At 30.8% G+C, this 17,915-nt stretch overlaps 1 protein-coding gene across 4 annotated transcripts in view; it reads left to right on the top strand.

Moving 5' to 3' along the window:
* Positions 1-17,915, top strand: part of LOC122714795 (nephrin-like) — a 330,905-nt gene that overhangs the window by 271,824 nt on the left and 41,166 nt on the right. For all 4 annotated transcript variants that reach the window (XM_043936473.1, XM_043936471.1, XM_043936470.1 and 1 more), the window contains exons 3-7: positions 5,201-5,409; positions 8,569-8,685; positions 13,325-13,528; positions 14,151-14,302; positions 14,988-15,132. In XM_043936473.1, the coding sequence (XP_043792408.1) occupies positions 5,201-5,409; positions 8,569-8,685; positions 13,325-13,528; positions 14,151-14,302; positions 14,988-15,132 (827 nt within the window). The remainder of the gene's footprint in view (positions 1-5,200; positions 5,410-8,568; positions 8,686-13,324; positions 13,529-14,150; positions 14,303-14,987; positions 15,133-17,915) is intronic.

The raw sequence follows: 17,915 nt of genomic DNA, 5'->3' as shown, positions 1-17,915 counted from the left end.
AGATTACTACAATTATTACAAATATGAAAATTATAAAATATACAGTACCTGTAACAAGATTCAAACCAAATATCTGTCACACTTCTCTAAACCGAGCAAGAATGATGGTATAATAATAAAACCGACTTCGTAAAAGTCAGAAAAAAATATTACTATTTCTCCAGTATTACTACTACTACTACTACTACTACTAGTACTACTACGACAATCGCATTACCTCGTGTCCAACTTTACTATCGTGGGTATAGTTTTTATTAAAACTACGGCGAAAAGTCGGCCCTATTTTTACGAGAACGGTTGTATTTCGGCGGAAAGGCGAGTTTCTCCCGCGAGTTTATTTTACTGGCGCGCGAGGCGTGAGTGCGGTTTCCGGCCGGGGGAATTTTTATATCCTCCCTCAGGTGGGGGAGAGGAGGGAGAGGGGAGGAGGGGATGAAATAAAGAGCCCTCGCTCAACTTATATCGACGCGTTGCGCTTTTATTCCGCTTCGCCCGCGGCTTTGGACACGCGAGCAACGTTTGGACAGAGGGGCAAAGAGATTCCGAGATGAATTTCCGCCGTTTAACACTCGTCGAGTGGCTCTCGCGCGGAGACTTGCGGCTTTTTTGTGAATTTTTACTTCGCTCCCCTATTCGACTCTTGATTCCTCTTTTCCCCTCGATTCTTTTTTCGTTTTTTTTTTTCCCCCTCTTTTTCGTTTCCTTTTTGACGTTTTCGTAATATGTCGTTGTTGATGGCGGTTGCGAGCTATTTGTGCGATAATCGAACGCGTTTCGAGGGGGAGGAAAATGGAAGGTTATACGACATGTACGTAAGGTGTAAAGGTGGTTATGTACGTAGATGTGACGCAATTTAGACGTGGCTCTTTCATTCGTGGAATGGTGATCGAAGCATTGATATTTATAGTTTTAATAAAGAAATTGTATCGTGGAGGTAGATGTTAATATTTTGGTACAATATTAAATTTATATCTTATATAAATGTAAAAGTTGCATGTTCAACGTAATATTTTTATTTTGTTTTTTTGGAAATAAAATCTTAAAAGATTTTCTTTTTTTTTTACATCACTTTTTGGAAGAGGAAAATTGAGATTAAATAATAGCTCATTTTCTATGACACTATATAATTTTAGTATCTCTTATTTTTCTAAATTCCAAATATATATAATTTAATATTGTACGATATTAAGAATGATGTTAAGAAAATTTATATACTGATCTTCATCCCACAAGAAAAATATTTACAAACTCGTTAAAAATCGAGTTAACACGTTTTTCCATTCGAAATATTCTTCTCTATCCATTTTCAGAGGACTAAAAAGAAACTCCACTGATTCCAATTCGATTCAGTATGAACAGCGAATGTTATTAATTCTATCGAATTAGCGTTGCTAACGAAGTTAACCCGCTTCGATGCGAAGTCCGCGGAATTACCAAAGCCCGATTGAAATTAACCGAGTATCCAAATTCGATTTTTATTAAATCCAGTTCGTTCGATGTCGTGCCGATCTCACCGTGCAAACTAATTACTTCGGTGTTACGCGTTAAAGTTCACGGTTAATTACATCCTAGCTGTCAAACGACCACTCTGATCAATCGGAAATCGCAACCGAAAAAACTGCTCGATTACTATCGTTTTTTTCATTTAATAGTATTTTGTTGAACGGGATATATTGCGTAATTGGACAGAAAATCTGGTGCAAATTCAATTTCTAAATAAATAAATAAATAAATAAAAAATGTAAATAATCATGGAAGAAATTTCTTCTATCCAGAAGAAATGAGAAACAAGTGAAAAGGGATGACGACTGCTTTGATCTCTTTAAGATCGTCCCCTACACGATCGATAGTCCCATGAATTTATTTAATCTGGTATCGAAGAAACAGTAATAAAAGTATCGTTGCGTAGAAACTAAATATTATTATGTAGCGAAGATGATCCATGACATATTCCACGATTGATCGTTTCACGAGAGTTTAGCACAGGCAATATGAAAGTTTCGATGTACTGTCCCTGCTCTTACTTCTTTTTTTTCTCTCTTCTTCTTCCACTTCTACTTCTTTTGTTCACTCGAATCTCGAAGAATACTTTCGCATCCATCCACCATGGAATAAGGTTAGGCTTCGTTTGTGCGTTTCTCGAATAAGTTAGAAATTTTCTATTCTTTTCTTTATCAAAATCTTTGAATTTTTTTTATTATTTAATTTCTTTTTTTTCGTAGATACATATTGTATTTATAGAATATTAAAAGCATTTAATAAATTTGTATAATAATTTTTTATCGCATAATAATAACAATTTGTCTTAATAATTTGATTTACTTTCTATACAATTGTGGTTAAGTTGTTAGGAAGTTGTAAGTTGTTGAAAGTGAAGTGAAAAGGATCAAAAAAATCTCGTTATGTTGCCTTTCTATTTCTTTTCCTCTATCGATAAACAAGCAAGAATTACAATTCATCTCAATCATATGAATCATCATGTATGATGTGTCCAATAAATATTGTCGTAAGTTGATTTATGTCTTCGAAATGAATTATTCAATCCATCGCCCACAGTAATAGCATTTCCTTAATGTATAAATGCATTTCGTTTGATTCCAGATTGCATTAGCGTTAGATTTAACGCTTTGCCTTCAAAAATCGATCATAATAAATCTTTTCTTTTTCGCATCTTTACAATTTTTATTATCTGTTATTTCGATGGATAAACGATCAATATTTAATTTATTCACTCGCATATAAGTTTTCTTGCACACGAATTTACACGAAATTCTTCAGCCACCATAATACGTGTCACGTTCACGTTATTGTCCTGCCGTTCATCTTTCATTCATTCATTGCAAATCTACTAATGATCTATTATGCAATGAATACATTTCAAGTAATAAATATGGCATAATTAATGATTTTATTATGCATTTCATTATCATATTTCAATGTTTCAAAAATTAATTTAGAATACAACATTGATATTTATCAATTTAGCTCGACTCCTCAATTTTTTAAAATTCTCGATTAAAATTGCACATATGTAATAAATTCGTAGTTGCAACGACACACTGTAATATATATTCTTAGACAAATCTTGTGAAAAGAACACGACAAAGCCGTGTTTCAACGTAAGTTTCTTCACTTCTGTTTTCTTTCTTTGAAATCGGTCTAGAACACGAGCCAAAACGTTCGAATATGTTTGCTCGCCGGGCTAATAAACTTGCCGCGCGTGTATAAAGCGAGCCAATGATCATGAAGAACAGTTTTATTGGGAAAATTGACACAGGCCTCTGCTCGAAATACCTCGAATTCCTGTTTTCGCGTGACTACGTTGAAAAGCTACGAGAAATATTCGATGTAATCGGAGCATGGAATCGCATTGTTTTCGCTCGCTGATTACGTATTCTATCGGTATTTTTACACGTTTTTTTTTTTTTTTTTACCATTAACCGATAGAATATTTGAATTTTTGATCGTGACAAAGTTTGTTGATTCGACAATGATTACTCGCTGAGATACTTGCTGATAAATATGTTTTGCTGATTGTGAAAATGATTCGAATGAAATATATTTGATGATATGTAGATCAGGGGGAATCATTTTCGAAAAAAATTCATTTTCACGATATGCAATGTAAAAAGAAGTTGAGTATTATATAATATTTGTCGATGGCTATAGAGAATTCTGTACATATCGTATATATAATAATAATTTTATATACAATTTAATTTTAATGTATTTAATAATAATATATCATGATGATATAATGATACAATGTTTATATGATACGATGAATAATGTAAATGAAATGGATGATGCAATGTTATATTTTTATTTGCATAATATTTAATTTTTCGTACGCAATTAACCAGATATTGAAAACAAAAATATGGAAGTCTGTATTATATCTATCGATTAATAATAAAGATATTTGTAAATATTTTTTTTAGCTATTGTATGTTCCTATAATATAAATTTTTATAAATATATAAATTGAAATATATAAATTAATAGTAATAATTTCAATATGTGTAAAAATAATGTAATATAAAATTTAAAATAAATTTAAAATGAAGTTATTTTCAAAAATGTGTTTATATGTTAATTGAATATATTATTTCAGCAATTCCATCCAATGATCGAGAGGTTTTATTCATGAGAAAATTATTTCAAGTTTCAATGAATTTTGAAATATTGAATTGTAGAAATATGTTACACGCGATGGGAACAATTGCATGTCATTTTGTATTTTAATATAATGTTTGCCAACATGTACGAATATTGCAAATGCTACCTTTAAAATGATGAACGTCCTCTTGGAAACAGGAATTACAGGAAACATGGATGGAAATTGCCAAAACGATGATTGTAATAATGCGTTTCTTTCAAAATTTGAATTTATGAAAGTGATTTGGTTTTCTGATGATTTGTAACACGAAAATTAATATATCTAACAGCAAATATAAGTTATTCCATTTAAATTCGCTTATTCTTTTGTTGGAATTTTGTTGAACAATTATAGATACACATTTTATATCTAAATTTTTTTTTCCACAACGAAAAAATTCAATATTCGTACTATTTTTATTATTTTATGAAAAAATTTAAAAATTCTTATCAATATAAAAATTTCTAAGAATAAGTTAATTTATAATATTAATTCTTATCCCCATTTTTCAAATTTAATATATAAATTTGAAAAATGAAATTTTCTATGGAACAAAGAAATTTCACAACTTTATCTCTGAATTTTTCATTTATAAATATCACTCAAAATTGACATTTTACGCCATTTATATTGTTCTACCTCTTTCACGTTCAATGTTCAAAATTTGAAAAATTCCTTTCCACGTATACGTACATTGCGATCGAAAACACATTTCCCACAAAACAGGATACACAAATTTTCATAAAAGAAACTTCGTATTTATCAATTCGTGGTAAATCACATTATTCTTCATTTTACAGTTCTTCTTCATTTTACATTTTTTTCTATATATACATCAAAAACATGAAACGAGAGATTATACAAGAAAAAACATTATGACATATTTCGAACATGATTTATTTTCCAAGAACTCACTCTTATTTTCCAACAACACACAGGAGTATCGTTTCCTCTCAACCAACTATTGAAATTCATTGTCTTCTTAACCCACCCCTTTGCCATTTTTACTGTCGCTCATTGTATACATTCGTTTATGTACAGTTTCGATACGAGGGGTCGAAGCAACCTAGAACAAGGGAAACACTGGCAGGATATCAGCCTCGAAAATCGTGCCTTCTTCAGATATTCAGAACACCCCGCGAAACTCATTCTCGAGAAAGTCGGTGAGAGCGATGCTGCCGTTTACAGATGCAGGGTCGATTTCAAGCAATCCCCCACCAGGAACAGCAAAGTGAATCTCACGATTATCAGTAAGTTTTCTGTCATATGTTTTATATTCATGATTTTTCTTTATCTCCTTTTGATTTATAATAATTTACAATATTAATATTCTGTAGGGTGCAAAAGATTATTGTTAATAATACTGTTAAATAATGATAGAATTAATTGAATATAAATTTGGCGTGTTAATATACATATAGTAAAATAATTTAATAATATTTTTAATATTATTAATTTTTAACACACTGTGATATTCAAATATTTAATTGTAATAATAATTATTCTATCTTTTCTTCTTTCTTGAGGAATGATTTAGATATGAAATTTCAAGGTAATCGAAATTGTAGAAATAATTATTGATTTTTAATTTATACAATGTTTTACTTTTTTTGGAGAATTTTTTATGTTTCGATAATATTCAATTTCGTTGATTTCTTATTTATTTTTTCTTTTCCGTTAATTCTTCGAATTTTAATTTTTTTTCTTGAAAGAAATCCCTCATTATATTTAACCTTTTTCTGTTTTACCTTACGATCTTTCTTTTATCGACTATTTCTTAAGTCAAACTCCTTTGAACCCTTTCCCCTTGCATCCTCGACCGGATACGTATTTCGTCCGTCCCTTGTGTCTGTCCGTTTCATTCTCCATTAATCTTCTCGTCCTTCCATTTCCTCTGCTTTGAGTCACCTGCATCCATTACTTCCTCTTGACACGGTAATGCAATATCTTCGAGCTTTGTCTTTGCTCACTTGTTTATTACGCTTCCTTTTTTCCTACCATTTGTTTGCGTATCTGTCTTCTTCTTCCATTTTTCATTTTATCACTGACAATTCTTTTTCAGTTTTTGACTTCCATCTCATTACACACAGAGATTTTGTAATTTTTATCTTATATAATATTAACATTTACAATTATCTTCCATTACATTTTTAATATCTTTTTCCCCTCAAAATATATTTTTCATGATTCTTATTTATTTTTGAATTAAAAATTTTTCACGTATGTTCGTGAATTTTGTCGCACATCGATACATCCTCCTCTTGTTTCTTTCCTTCGCTATTTAGTTTTTTAATACGTGTACGCAAGAGAAAGTAGGAATGTTATTACAGAAATATAAAAAGAAAACTAAAAAAAAAAGTAAAGTAGAGTCATTCGTATCCGTGTCACTAGTACAACCACTCTTCTTGATAAATTTCTAAGTTTTCCTTTTATCCTCTTTTTCTCCTTTTTCCCCTCCATCTTTTTCTTCATTTTAACAATTACACGCTTCTCGTCGAACAAACAAAATAATATATATAAACTAAAGTAAATTTTTAAAATTGTATTTCTTCTTTCTGTTTTAATCTTCATTATGTTGTATTGATTTTTTCTGTTTCTTAATTTTCTTTCGTATGAAAATGTTATTTCTTTTTTTACCTTATGATATATGAATTCTAATTTTATAGAGTTTCCATCCCTTCCATCTCCTTTTTTAAGATGAAAGTGAATTTAATTTATTTATTTTTTTCCTAATAACATAATTTTTTTCCTTTATTTTATTTATTTTACTTATTTTTTGGAAATGTAATTTTCTTTGCTAATTCTTTTTCGTATAATAATGCCTTTCTATATTATACCTTCATATTTCACAAAGTATAATTCTATTCTTCCTTGTTTCTTTCTCTTGAAATCAAGGAAATTTCATTTCCACCAATTTCTTTCGACCAACAATTTCCTCAATTTTTATAATTTTTCCCAAGAGTCCAAAGATAGATAAATTTTCTTTCTTCCTTTTCTCAGCATCGTCATTTACTAATTTATTTTTCATTTCGTTAAACTTTCTTCTCACGATAATTCTTTTTCTATTTTATTTAGCTTCATACTATACAAATCACAATTCCTTCAAATTGAGACAATTTATCTATTCACTTCTCTCTTCTAACTTCATCTTTCTGATAATTTTTAACAAATTTTTCATATTCTAACTTAATATTTTCTTCATCCTACTTCATCGTCTTTATCCTCTTCATCTTTCTCTCTTTAATCAACTAAACATTTAATCCCTGTCTCTCTCTCTCTCTCTCTCTCTCTCTCTCTCTCTCTCTCTCTCTCTCTCTCTCTTTGATATCCTGAGAATTGATCAGGCTTGGCAGACCGCTTTTCGCGATTAGCTCGAACAAACAGAGAGTGGATTCGGTCTTCTTGACCCGGATCTATCGTTCAGCAAACGACGATTAAAAGGAGTTTTTTATCTGAAAGTCGTCAGGAGAAATACGAAATTAGATCGGCAATCTTCACGGCGTTCGTCGAGTCGAAATCGCAGGCATCGATGTCAATGATATCGATAAGTAGATTCCAATGCACGCTTTAAATCTTGTTGTCGCTCAAAAGAATTCGTTTTCCTTCTGTTTCTTGGTTAATCGACGACGAGGAATCTTTTTTCTCTCTCTCTCTTGAATTTTTTCCAGATCAATATCCAAATCCTTTTTAGATTCGACAAAATTAGAAGAATTAATGGATATACGTAATATCATTTCGAATATATAGAAGGAATATTAATAATTAAGAGAATTTAAAGAAATTTATTTATAATATAAAATTGTGTAAAAATTATTTCTCATATATCCATCGACCAAGATTATATTTATATTTATCATCCATTATCGCAATCTAATCATCATTAACTCGACGAGAAAAAGCTGTAAAATCTTTCGATCGCGCAAATATTTGCAGAATTAAGGAATAAAATTCCTAAATTCCTAGCAAGATTATCATCCCAATTACGGCGACACGTCGCAAAAATGTTTCACCTTTATCGAATGAAACTGATAAAAATTTCTCCGTGCAAGAAAACAAGCCTTATCTCCACGGGCTCGCAATCTCCGCCCTTCTCGTTATAAAATAATTTACATACCACGCGACCACATTTCTCGAGCGCGCCACAGGGCGGTTATGAGGTGGTAGATAAGAATTACCACCCACTACACGGATGTCCTGGGGTGTCTGTCGGACGACACAGGTCAGTAATTCATCGTCTTGCAAATTGATTCTCTCCTCTGCTGTCACGAGACAGTCACTTCTCATTTCTTCTTCGTCGTTTGTTTCGCGTGGAAAAAAAAGGGGGTTGAGCGAGGTTATGGAGGGAAAAAAAAAAGAAAATAGAAAAGGAAAGAAAGTAAGACAAACTCATCGTTACGAAATTGTTACAGTACCGCCGGAACAGCTTAGCATATTGAACGAAGATGGAACGTCTCATATTCCCTATTACATCCTGGGCCCGTACACCGAGGGCGCATCTCTGAATATTACCTGCGACGCTACTGGTGGTAAGTACTCGTGTTTCACTTACCCTAGTCTACCTGTGTCTCTCCGTTCACCTCTTGTTTCGCTCGATCGACGTCGAGTATTTCGAGTATCTGTGTGTTCTTGCGGAAACGCGTGTACGAGAATGTCTTCTCCAATTCTACTTTCTCTAACATTTCGATGTAATCACGTGGGTCTTGGATCACTATCGATTTATCGAGCCGTATGCAACGTTTGCAAACACATGGTTTCAGCCTGTCGAAGCATTTCCACTTAATTGCGCCGAGATTGTGAATGAATTATTTTGATTTTCGCGTGAAAATTTTTATGGTAAACTGTTGATAATGTGTTACAAGAAATACATTTTTTTTTTATGATTAAATTAATTTTTTATGATTAAAAAGAAATTAAACTTTCTTCTTTTTCATGATGAATAGTGTCTTTTCATTTCATATATATTCTTTTTTAAATATTGAAATTAATTAATATTTTCAATTGTTGAGCATGTGAATGAGACTAATTATTTCTTTAAGAAATTATTAATCATATGAAATCAAGAAAGCACGATTTCTTTTGTAATTCTTTTCATCGTATTGTCTTACGTTAATTTATTTGTATTATTTGTATTATCTTATATCCTCTTGCTATTTTCCCCTTTGTATTTCTACTCTCACCCCTTTATTTCGTTCTTATCTCGTACAATTTGCTTTTCTGATAGAAGACACTCGGGCTAACAATACAAGATTCGATAGTATTTTTTTTTTTGGAATAATTTTGGATTTTAATAATGTCTATGATTCATTTTAATTGATCATATTATTTTTGAAATCAAGATTGATCAAGATTTTTCAAATTTTTATGTTCTTCTTTTTCGCTTTTATATCGCTTTTTCCATTTACCAATTGATGTTTTAATAGGCTATTTGCCTATCTTCTTGTGCTTTTCTATAATTTTATTGTCTTCTATAATATATATTTATTTATTTTGTTCCTTACAATTTTTATATTTTTTTATAATATATATATATTTATTTTGTTCCTTACAATTTTTTCGATATTAAACTTTGAATATTGAAGCTGACTATAATTGAACATTAACATCGTAACGTTAAAACGTATAAAAGATAAAAATGAAAAACAACGAGCATAAAAGTGTATTTATAAAAATTCCCTTTTACATTTTGTGTTACTTTTCAAATAAACAAAAACAAGGAAGAAGGAACGTTAACTTATTCCCTTCAAAATTCGAAAATCACTCGATTTCGCGCTTATTCCCACTGGCAACCCAATTTTCTATCTACCATCGATATTTTTGATCAAATTCCATTTTACATTCGCATGAAACGCGATCGGCGCTTAATCTCTATGTAATGCGAACGTCACACGATCTACGCGTGAAAAAAAAAAAAAATTCCCATCAACGGAACAGCCGGAAGTTGATCGCTTCGGGGGAGAGAAGTATGATTAAAATGAAAATTTAATAGCACCAGGTACCGGTAAAGAAGATGAAACACACGGCTGTATATCGTGTTACGGCTCGTTGCTTTTTACGCGAATATAGCGTGCATACAGGGTGATTCATATGACTGGATGATTTATTAAACTGTTCATTGTTAAAAAAGAAGAAATAAAATTTGAGCGATCTTAATATCCTTCTTTTCATTCTTTTGTTCTCCATCTTGTTTTTTCTGATAGTGAAATTACATTGTATCGATTATTTCTTGATCGATTTAAATCTAACATGATATTCAATGGGATCAGATATTCTTGTATATTCTTTGTTCATTGTGAATGTTTTACGAAAAAGATATGAAAATCTGAATATTTAAGAAATTATATTATGCAGGATGTTCCAAAAATGTGTTGAATGATGTAATTTTGAATGCATAAAAGTTTTCGAATTAAAATATTTGAATTGAACAATAATACTTTTCTGGTATGCAGGAAACGATTTGCATTCTACGAAGAAATAGAGGAAGGAAATATCGAAATCGAATTTAACTATGTCTAACTACTTGAAATTGTCTAACTATATATGGAGTTCTACTATTCGAAAGGATTCTATTTCAATTGCTATGTACATGTACATTCTATGTATTTGGAAACTATTGCACGACGATTCTAACTCTATTTTGTACAATGGGATTAAATCTTTCCTGTTCAAACTTTTATTTTCTTTTCTTTTTTTTATTATTATACATTTGAAAAAACAAATTTTGAATTATTCATTGCACATTATACTTTCTTTGAATTTTAACTAATAGATTTATTCAGTAACAGAATAAAAATCTGTACCCTATAAGTAGTATAAACCAATATTAATAGCCTTATAAAAATTGTATCATTAACTTCAAAATATTCTTATAATCACACAAAATTTCTCACTTTTCAACTCACATCCAAGATATTCAATGTAATCTTAAGTTCTTTGTAACAAAATTAAATTGAATAATTAATTTTTCTTCTTAAAAATCTTAACGTGATATAATGAAATGCTTTAATAACCAAGACTACTAGAAGCTACTTTCGAAAAACAAAATTTTAAACGACGATTAGACATAAATTTATTTCGATCGTAAAGACAATCATATCCTATTTTTCAATTATTCGTTCAGAAACACAGAATTTATGACAGCCATTAGGGAACGTAAAGATTCTAAGACATTTCCAATGCATTACGAGTAAAAAAAATTCTCTTATCCTGAAAGATGTATCATGAATTTGCCAACGAGAATCCTCAATTTTTTGTTCCACCCAGATCAAAGTACATAGATATGCTTGCCAAGGATATCGTTCGCACGTCGACGATGTGAAATCCGTCGCAAACCGGATCTCGCGGCTTCCAAGAAATTTCCTTAGCGTTTATTATTTACGAGGGAGTATTTATTTATAGGAAACGGCAGACAGACGACTTGGCAGGCCATAATCCATAATGCCTCTGTCGTTCTTTGAACGACAAAATATTATTGCTGGTCGCGTGCCGTTTCCGTAAAATTATCGTTTCACATTCTTGGGTCCTTGCTATCGTTCATTTCTACCGTTTGTCGCCATTATGTGTCGAAACGACCACGAAAATTCCTCCTATTCCTGCGAGAATCACTCGTTGTGTAATTTCTTCTGTGCTTTTTTCTTCAACGAAGGAATTTATAAATAACAATCCAAATAAAAGTGAATTGTTCAATTAGAATCAATTGATTATTAATCGAATTTTGAAAATATTGTTTGAAATATAGAAGAAATTTGGAAAATTGAAATTTGTAAGATATTTTATGTTATTCTATGTTAACTAATAATATCTTCTACGAAAGAAGAAATAAATCAAGTAAATAATCGACCAGAATTTTATCTACAAACAATCAGAAACTCTCTTTAATTTAAAAACAAGTTAAATAATAATCACCGAATATTAATTGTGTAACGTTCAACGTGTTCTGTTAAAAATTCGAAACACCATTCGTCTGTCAATATATCCGAGATAAATACAAAAAATTAAATATATTTCGAGATCAAAAATACGACGGATGTTCCATCGATATATATATATATATATATTATCGAACGTTTTGAGAATATCATGATCCATGATTGGCACAAATATTTCCACCTCAAATTTCATACATCCTATACGATATCATTCTCTGCACGTTGTTTAATCATTTCTGTATCCACGCGCCTTTTTTTCAATACCTCTCTCGTTCCGTTATCCCTTGATTGGACCAACATGCGTAAACAAACGCTGGGAAAAGCTGAAATAAAATCACGAAAAAAAAAAAAAAAAAAAAAAAGGAAGTAAAATACACAGAACCGGGTGGAGATCCGGTTTTGTGGTTAGACACGGGAAATATATCGGGCAGAAATTTGAAATTCCTATTTTCAACGCGTTGATTCGCCCTTTTAAATATTTGTATCATTCTTCTTGTTTGTCAATAGGGGGAAAGAGGAACGAACGTTCAAATACGGGAAGCGCGTTCGATATAATTTTTTTCTTCTTCTATTTTCGGATAAAAACAGCGGTCGAATAATCGATCTTTTCAAAATTGTATTATATGTAGGTATAAAAAAAAAAATGATTTTTGAGAATTCAATGTCCAATATTGAAATATTGTCATTTTTTTAAAATTCTGAGGAATTATTTGATAGAATTTACTTTTTTTTTTTTTTGAAGTGCGATAAATAATTGACTTGTATTTGTATTCTTGAAAATATGCACGTTTCGTTATTCACATAACGTCCATTCAATTTTTCAATGTTTATAAAATATCACGAAAATCTTCTTTGTCTTCTATTCTAAATCTTATTAAAAAAATTCTTCCATTGAATTTTTCACACCACATAATTTAATCTACAATGGAAATAGTTTACATCCTTCCTAACAAAAAATTCATAACATCTCGTTTAACATTCTTACTCTAAATATTTTTTCTAACATATCAGATTTAATTCGAATCATAGCTACGAGATGAACGTAACGAAATATATATATATCGAGAAAAAAGAAAAAAGGAAAACGAGAGATAAAATGCATATACCGAATTTTTATTGAATCCTTTTTCTTTTTTCACGTTCGATGAATGAAAAGGCAGAAAGATAGTGCATAAATCGAAACCGGAAACGAATATTTCGCTTACCATGAACATCGTTCATTCTATTTCGTTTCGTGCAGGTCGACCTCAGCCAAGAGTGACGTGGTGGCAAGAGAACGCTCTTCTCGACGACACTTACGAAACTATTGAAACGAAGAAGGTACGAAATGTGCTGCGATTGGAAAAGTTGGGTCGTGAGCATCTGAACACGATTTTAACTTGTCAAGCTTCGAATAACAACATGGTCGCTCCGATATCCAGTTCTGTTACCCTCGATATGAATCGTAAGTATAATGATATAAATTTAAATTAATCAATTTACTCATTTTTGTCTTAATTTTTCTATTATACAGCTGTTAAAGAGCTGTATCTTAAAATTTGAAAAATTTCATAGAAAATCGATTAATTGAGAATATATAATGATAAAACGATGAATATTTCTTCATTTAAAAATATAATGTACAAATTTTATATTTAGAAATATATGATTTATCGCGTTCTATAATTATCACTTCGTACTATTAAAAATATATCGATACAAGAATAAATTATTAATCTTACTAAATCTGAATAAATAATGTAATATCCCTCGCAAAAGTCTATTTCACCATTTATCAAATCATCTACCAAAAAGAAAAGGAACGCGTATTTAAACAATTCTTGATAAATCCAAAGATCAATCAAACCTTATCTATCAGTGCTTAACAAATAATTGAACGTTAGTTGCTAAAACCTTGTTTAACGTTCGAAAGTTTCGCGAAGTACTTTCCATTAACCAGCTCGAATCAGGAGTTAGTCGAAACGATTACTCAAACACTTCTATCGTTCTACAAATGTTATGGAATCCTGTCTGGAAAGGATAGATCATTCGTACTCGAAGGCTAATGGATGATACACGTGTTTTAGTGAAACCATTGTGGGTCCGTATGCAAGAGAAGAACCGTCCACTTAGCGCTGGCACTATATACGAGATCATTTGTGAAGTGGTTGGGGCCAGGCCGACGCCGAAAATCACGTGGTCCAAGGGTAGCATAATGCTGAGGAACGCCAGACAAACGGTAAGGTTGAACTACTGTTGATAATGATACGCTAGCACTATTGATTTTGATTGGATTTTATTAATACATAATTAGAGGATTCTTTCCTTAACCCTTTTATTTAAAAGAAAAATGTCATTAATTAGTTGTACTATTAATATATAATTAAAGAAAAAATTAATGCTTTCTAAGCATTCATTTCCAGATGATGTCCAGAAAGAAATGAATATTTATAGTTTTTTCTTTAGTTTAATTATACTCTCTAGAAAAAAGAATCTCAACTTTAATAATCTTGACTTTGAAATATATTATAAAGCAAGGAGTCCTGAATAATTAATGTATTTTTCCAAAACAATGGAACAAAAAATCGTGATTCTAAAAAATTTCCATTACGTTTCATCGTTAAAAAGAAATATTTCACATAAAACAAATTCGAAGTTCAAAGTTATTTAGAGATTTAATTGCGAGATTAAAGAAAAAAAGAAATCCTTTCATACTCTTTCCTCTTCCTCTTCGAGAGAATCCATGGCCAATATTTTGGAAAGCAATAAGTCTCTAACTTTTCGCACTATCTGCCCGTTGATTTTTCAGAGAGAGCTTCGATTCTTTAAATCAGCCCTAGGCATTTATTTTTTCTGGCGCGTGTATATGATAGGCGGGACCAGTTCGATAAACTGTTTTAAATTCATGAAAGGGTGTCCCGCAGATAAGCCCCGACAACAACGTCACCACCAGCGTCCTCACGTTCGTGCCGAGTATCGAGGATGCGGGCAAGTTCCTCTCTTGCCACGGGAGCGTGCAGAATATCCCGGATTCCGAGATGAAGGACGAGTGGAAGCTCGACATATACCGTGAGTTTGTTTCCATTGAAATTTTGATGAGAGATGATCGAAAGTAGAAGTTTGTTTTTTCTCTCTGGTTTTGGAAATTTTTGTACGCTTTTCTTTTTTATTTCGTATTCATTTAAGAAGGAAATATATTTTAATTTTGGTTTGAGGATTACGATACGTACTTTTTCGCACTTTAAATTAAAAAGTATAATTGTTGATACTTATCATTCTTTTTTTTTTTTGATTTATAATTATTTAAATAAGAAAATATGAAAATAAGAAAATATGGAAATATGAATATGTATTTGGAAATAAGATATGATTGACCAATACATATTCCGTTTTGAAACTTAGTTATTTATCAAATTTATAGAAAAATTTATATAAAGTAACATAATTTTCGTTCCTAATTACATGATCATGATTCGTCAATCACCACCAATCAAAGTAATAAATTTTAAATAATTCTTTTATATTCCTTCGATAATATCAATTATCGATATCCAATATAAAAAAATTAAATCGATTTTAAAATAAAATCTCGATTAATATTTATTAAATTGAAATACACATATAAGATTTAATTTTTTACTTTTCAATATACAATATCAAACTGATCCAAAGAAAATAACTGAGCCAAACAAAAAAAAAAAAAAAAAAAAAAAAAGAAAAAATAATGAAAGAGACAAAAAAATCAGGAAATTTATCGACGATGCCTCTACATCGTGGTGAAAAAAGTTCCATGGACAGATTTGGAAATGCCTCTGATTGGTTTCACCGACTGATAGAATTTTGGAAACGCCCGGTTTTTGCAATGTGTCGTTCGCAGGGAAACGCGGCTACACCACTGTCCAATAAAAATGAAATATAGTTGATGAGCGATTTATTGCTCTATCGCTTCGAGCGTAATTTAATTCGCGTAATCGATAGAGCAACGTGTTTACGAGTGATTGTTTCGAGGGATGAAAATAGGTCCCCTGAACTTTGCCCGTCTCTAATGCGAAGCGCGTGTCGTCCGTTCTTCCAGTCAACTTTTCTCGGGGGGAGGAGATTTGTTTGGATTAATTAAAATTTTTAATTAATTCCTTCGCAGAACGCTTCCAGTGAAAAAGTTGAGCCTTGATCTAGGAACCGGTGTTAAATTGAATTCATTGCTGTATATACAAATAACACGAAGGATGAACGTGAGGAAGTTGGAAATTATTGGTGAAGCATAAAAAATCGAGTATATATCGAATATATGTATTTTTTTTATCATGATGCAAAACGAATTTATAGAATAAATTGACGTAAAGATAGGAATGGAATGAGATAGTTATGAAGAGAGATTAAAATGATTTTACGATTGCGATTTCAAATTTCAATTTTCGAAAATTGAGATCCATATTTTTCGCGATGATCTAAACTAAAAATATTTCAATTTTCAATCGCTTCGAATATTAAATTTTTCAAATTCCAAATTCCTCTTGAATTTTAAACCTTTTAAATTTCAAATTGTTCGAAAGTTTAATCCTTCAAATTCTCCAATTCCTTTTTAAATTTTTCAAATTTTAAACCTGTCACCTATTTAAAAATACTAAATTTTTTAAAAATATTAATCATTCAAGTTTCAAATTCGCGTTCAAATTCCAAATCAAATGTCCATTCGTTTAATAATATCTTTCGATATTTTTCACTTTGTCACTTCAAACGACAATAACTTCGTTCTATTGTTTTGCGTATTTTATCCGTATTATTGTCATCGCAAAAACTGTTTAGAATCTTAAACAGGTAGATTGGCACGATCAATACACTCTCACTTCGCGTTCGTTGAATCCTTCCGTTTTTAGACGTTTCTTTCCCTCACACGACCCTTGTTCTGCATCGAATAGTCATCCTTCTGTAAATTTCCGCTCCACTAACACTCTCGCCACTTAAGAACCTGACGACAGCACGCTATTCCCCCGATGTGCAATCTTACAGTGGAACAAGCTTCTTGGCAGCCAACCAGAACACACTATAAACTAAACAGAAACGCTGGAACCAGAAGCAAAACCATGCCAAATATTTAAAAGAACATTCCCGATGTACGATTCGGCCCATTTATTTCTATTCTCTATTTTTTCTTTGTCTCTCTTTTTTTTCTTTTTTCTAATATAGATACACTTTAAAATCTTGTAAAATGAGATTCAACTTGAACTTTAATTTTCATTCATAATTTTCATCGTTCATTTAAAGAATTTTTTCAAATTTGTTTTTTTTTTTCTTGAAACAGAAAATGCAATTCTATTCTCAAATCAAATTCTAATGGGGGAAAAACATTCGAGCTTTTCCCCATATAAAATAGCAAACAAAAAGTTTAATTAATCCGCCGTAATTTAAAACGTTTTAATTTTTTCCTTCTCACGATTTGAACGAATTGAATTCTGTAATTAAACTGTTCCATTATTTTTAATTAATATTGTTAATTATTATTCGATTAATGAAACATTTCTTTTGAAATTTTTTTCTATAATAATTAATTTATGCTATTGAATAATTTTATTTATCGTTTCGTCGTCTTATACAAATAATACCAAGTTTTTTTTCAACCCTTAATTGAGGAGATCTCGAGGATCTCGAGTAGTATATGATATTATAAGTATCTCAATAATCTTCATTTAAGTTGAGCTTTATAAATATAATTTATGAGAAGAAATTATAATTTTTTTCATTGGATTACCTACGAATCCTCCAGCAGAAAATTAACATATTCTCTCCTTATTAAAAATATATAAATTTAATATTTTTTACGTTGCTATTACCTCTTCCTACTATTTCACAGT

The sequence above is a fragment of the Apis laboriosa genome, unplaced genomic scaffold (genome assembly GCF_014066325.1).
Source record: "Apis laboriosa isolate Shangri-la unplaced genomic scaffold, ASM1406632v1 scaffold34_cov151, whole genome shotgun sequence".
In the NCBI taxonomy this organism is placed as follows: domain Eukaryota; kingdom Metazoa; phylum Arthropoda; class Insecta; order Hymenoptera; family Apidae; genus Apis; species Apis laboriosa.
The sequence above is the reverse complement of the archived record's forward strand: the minus strand, read 5'-3'. Positions and strand labels throughout refer to the sequence as shown.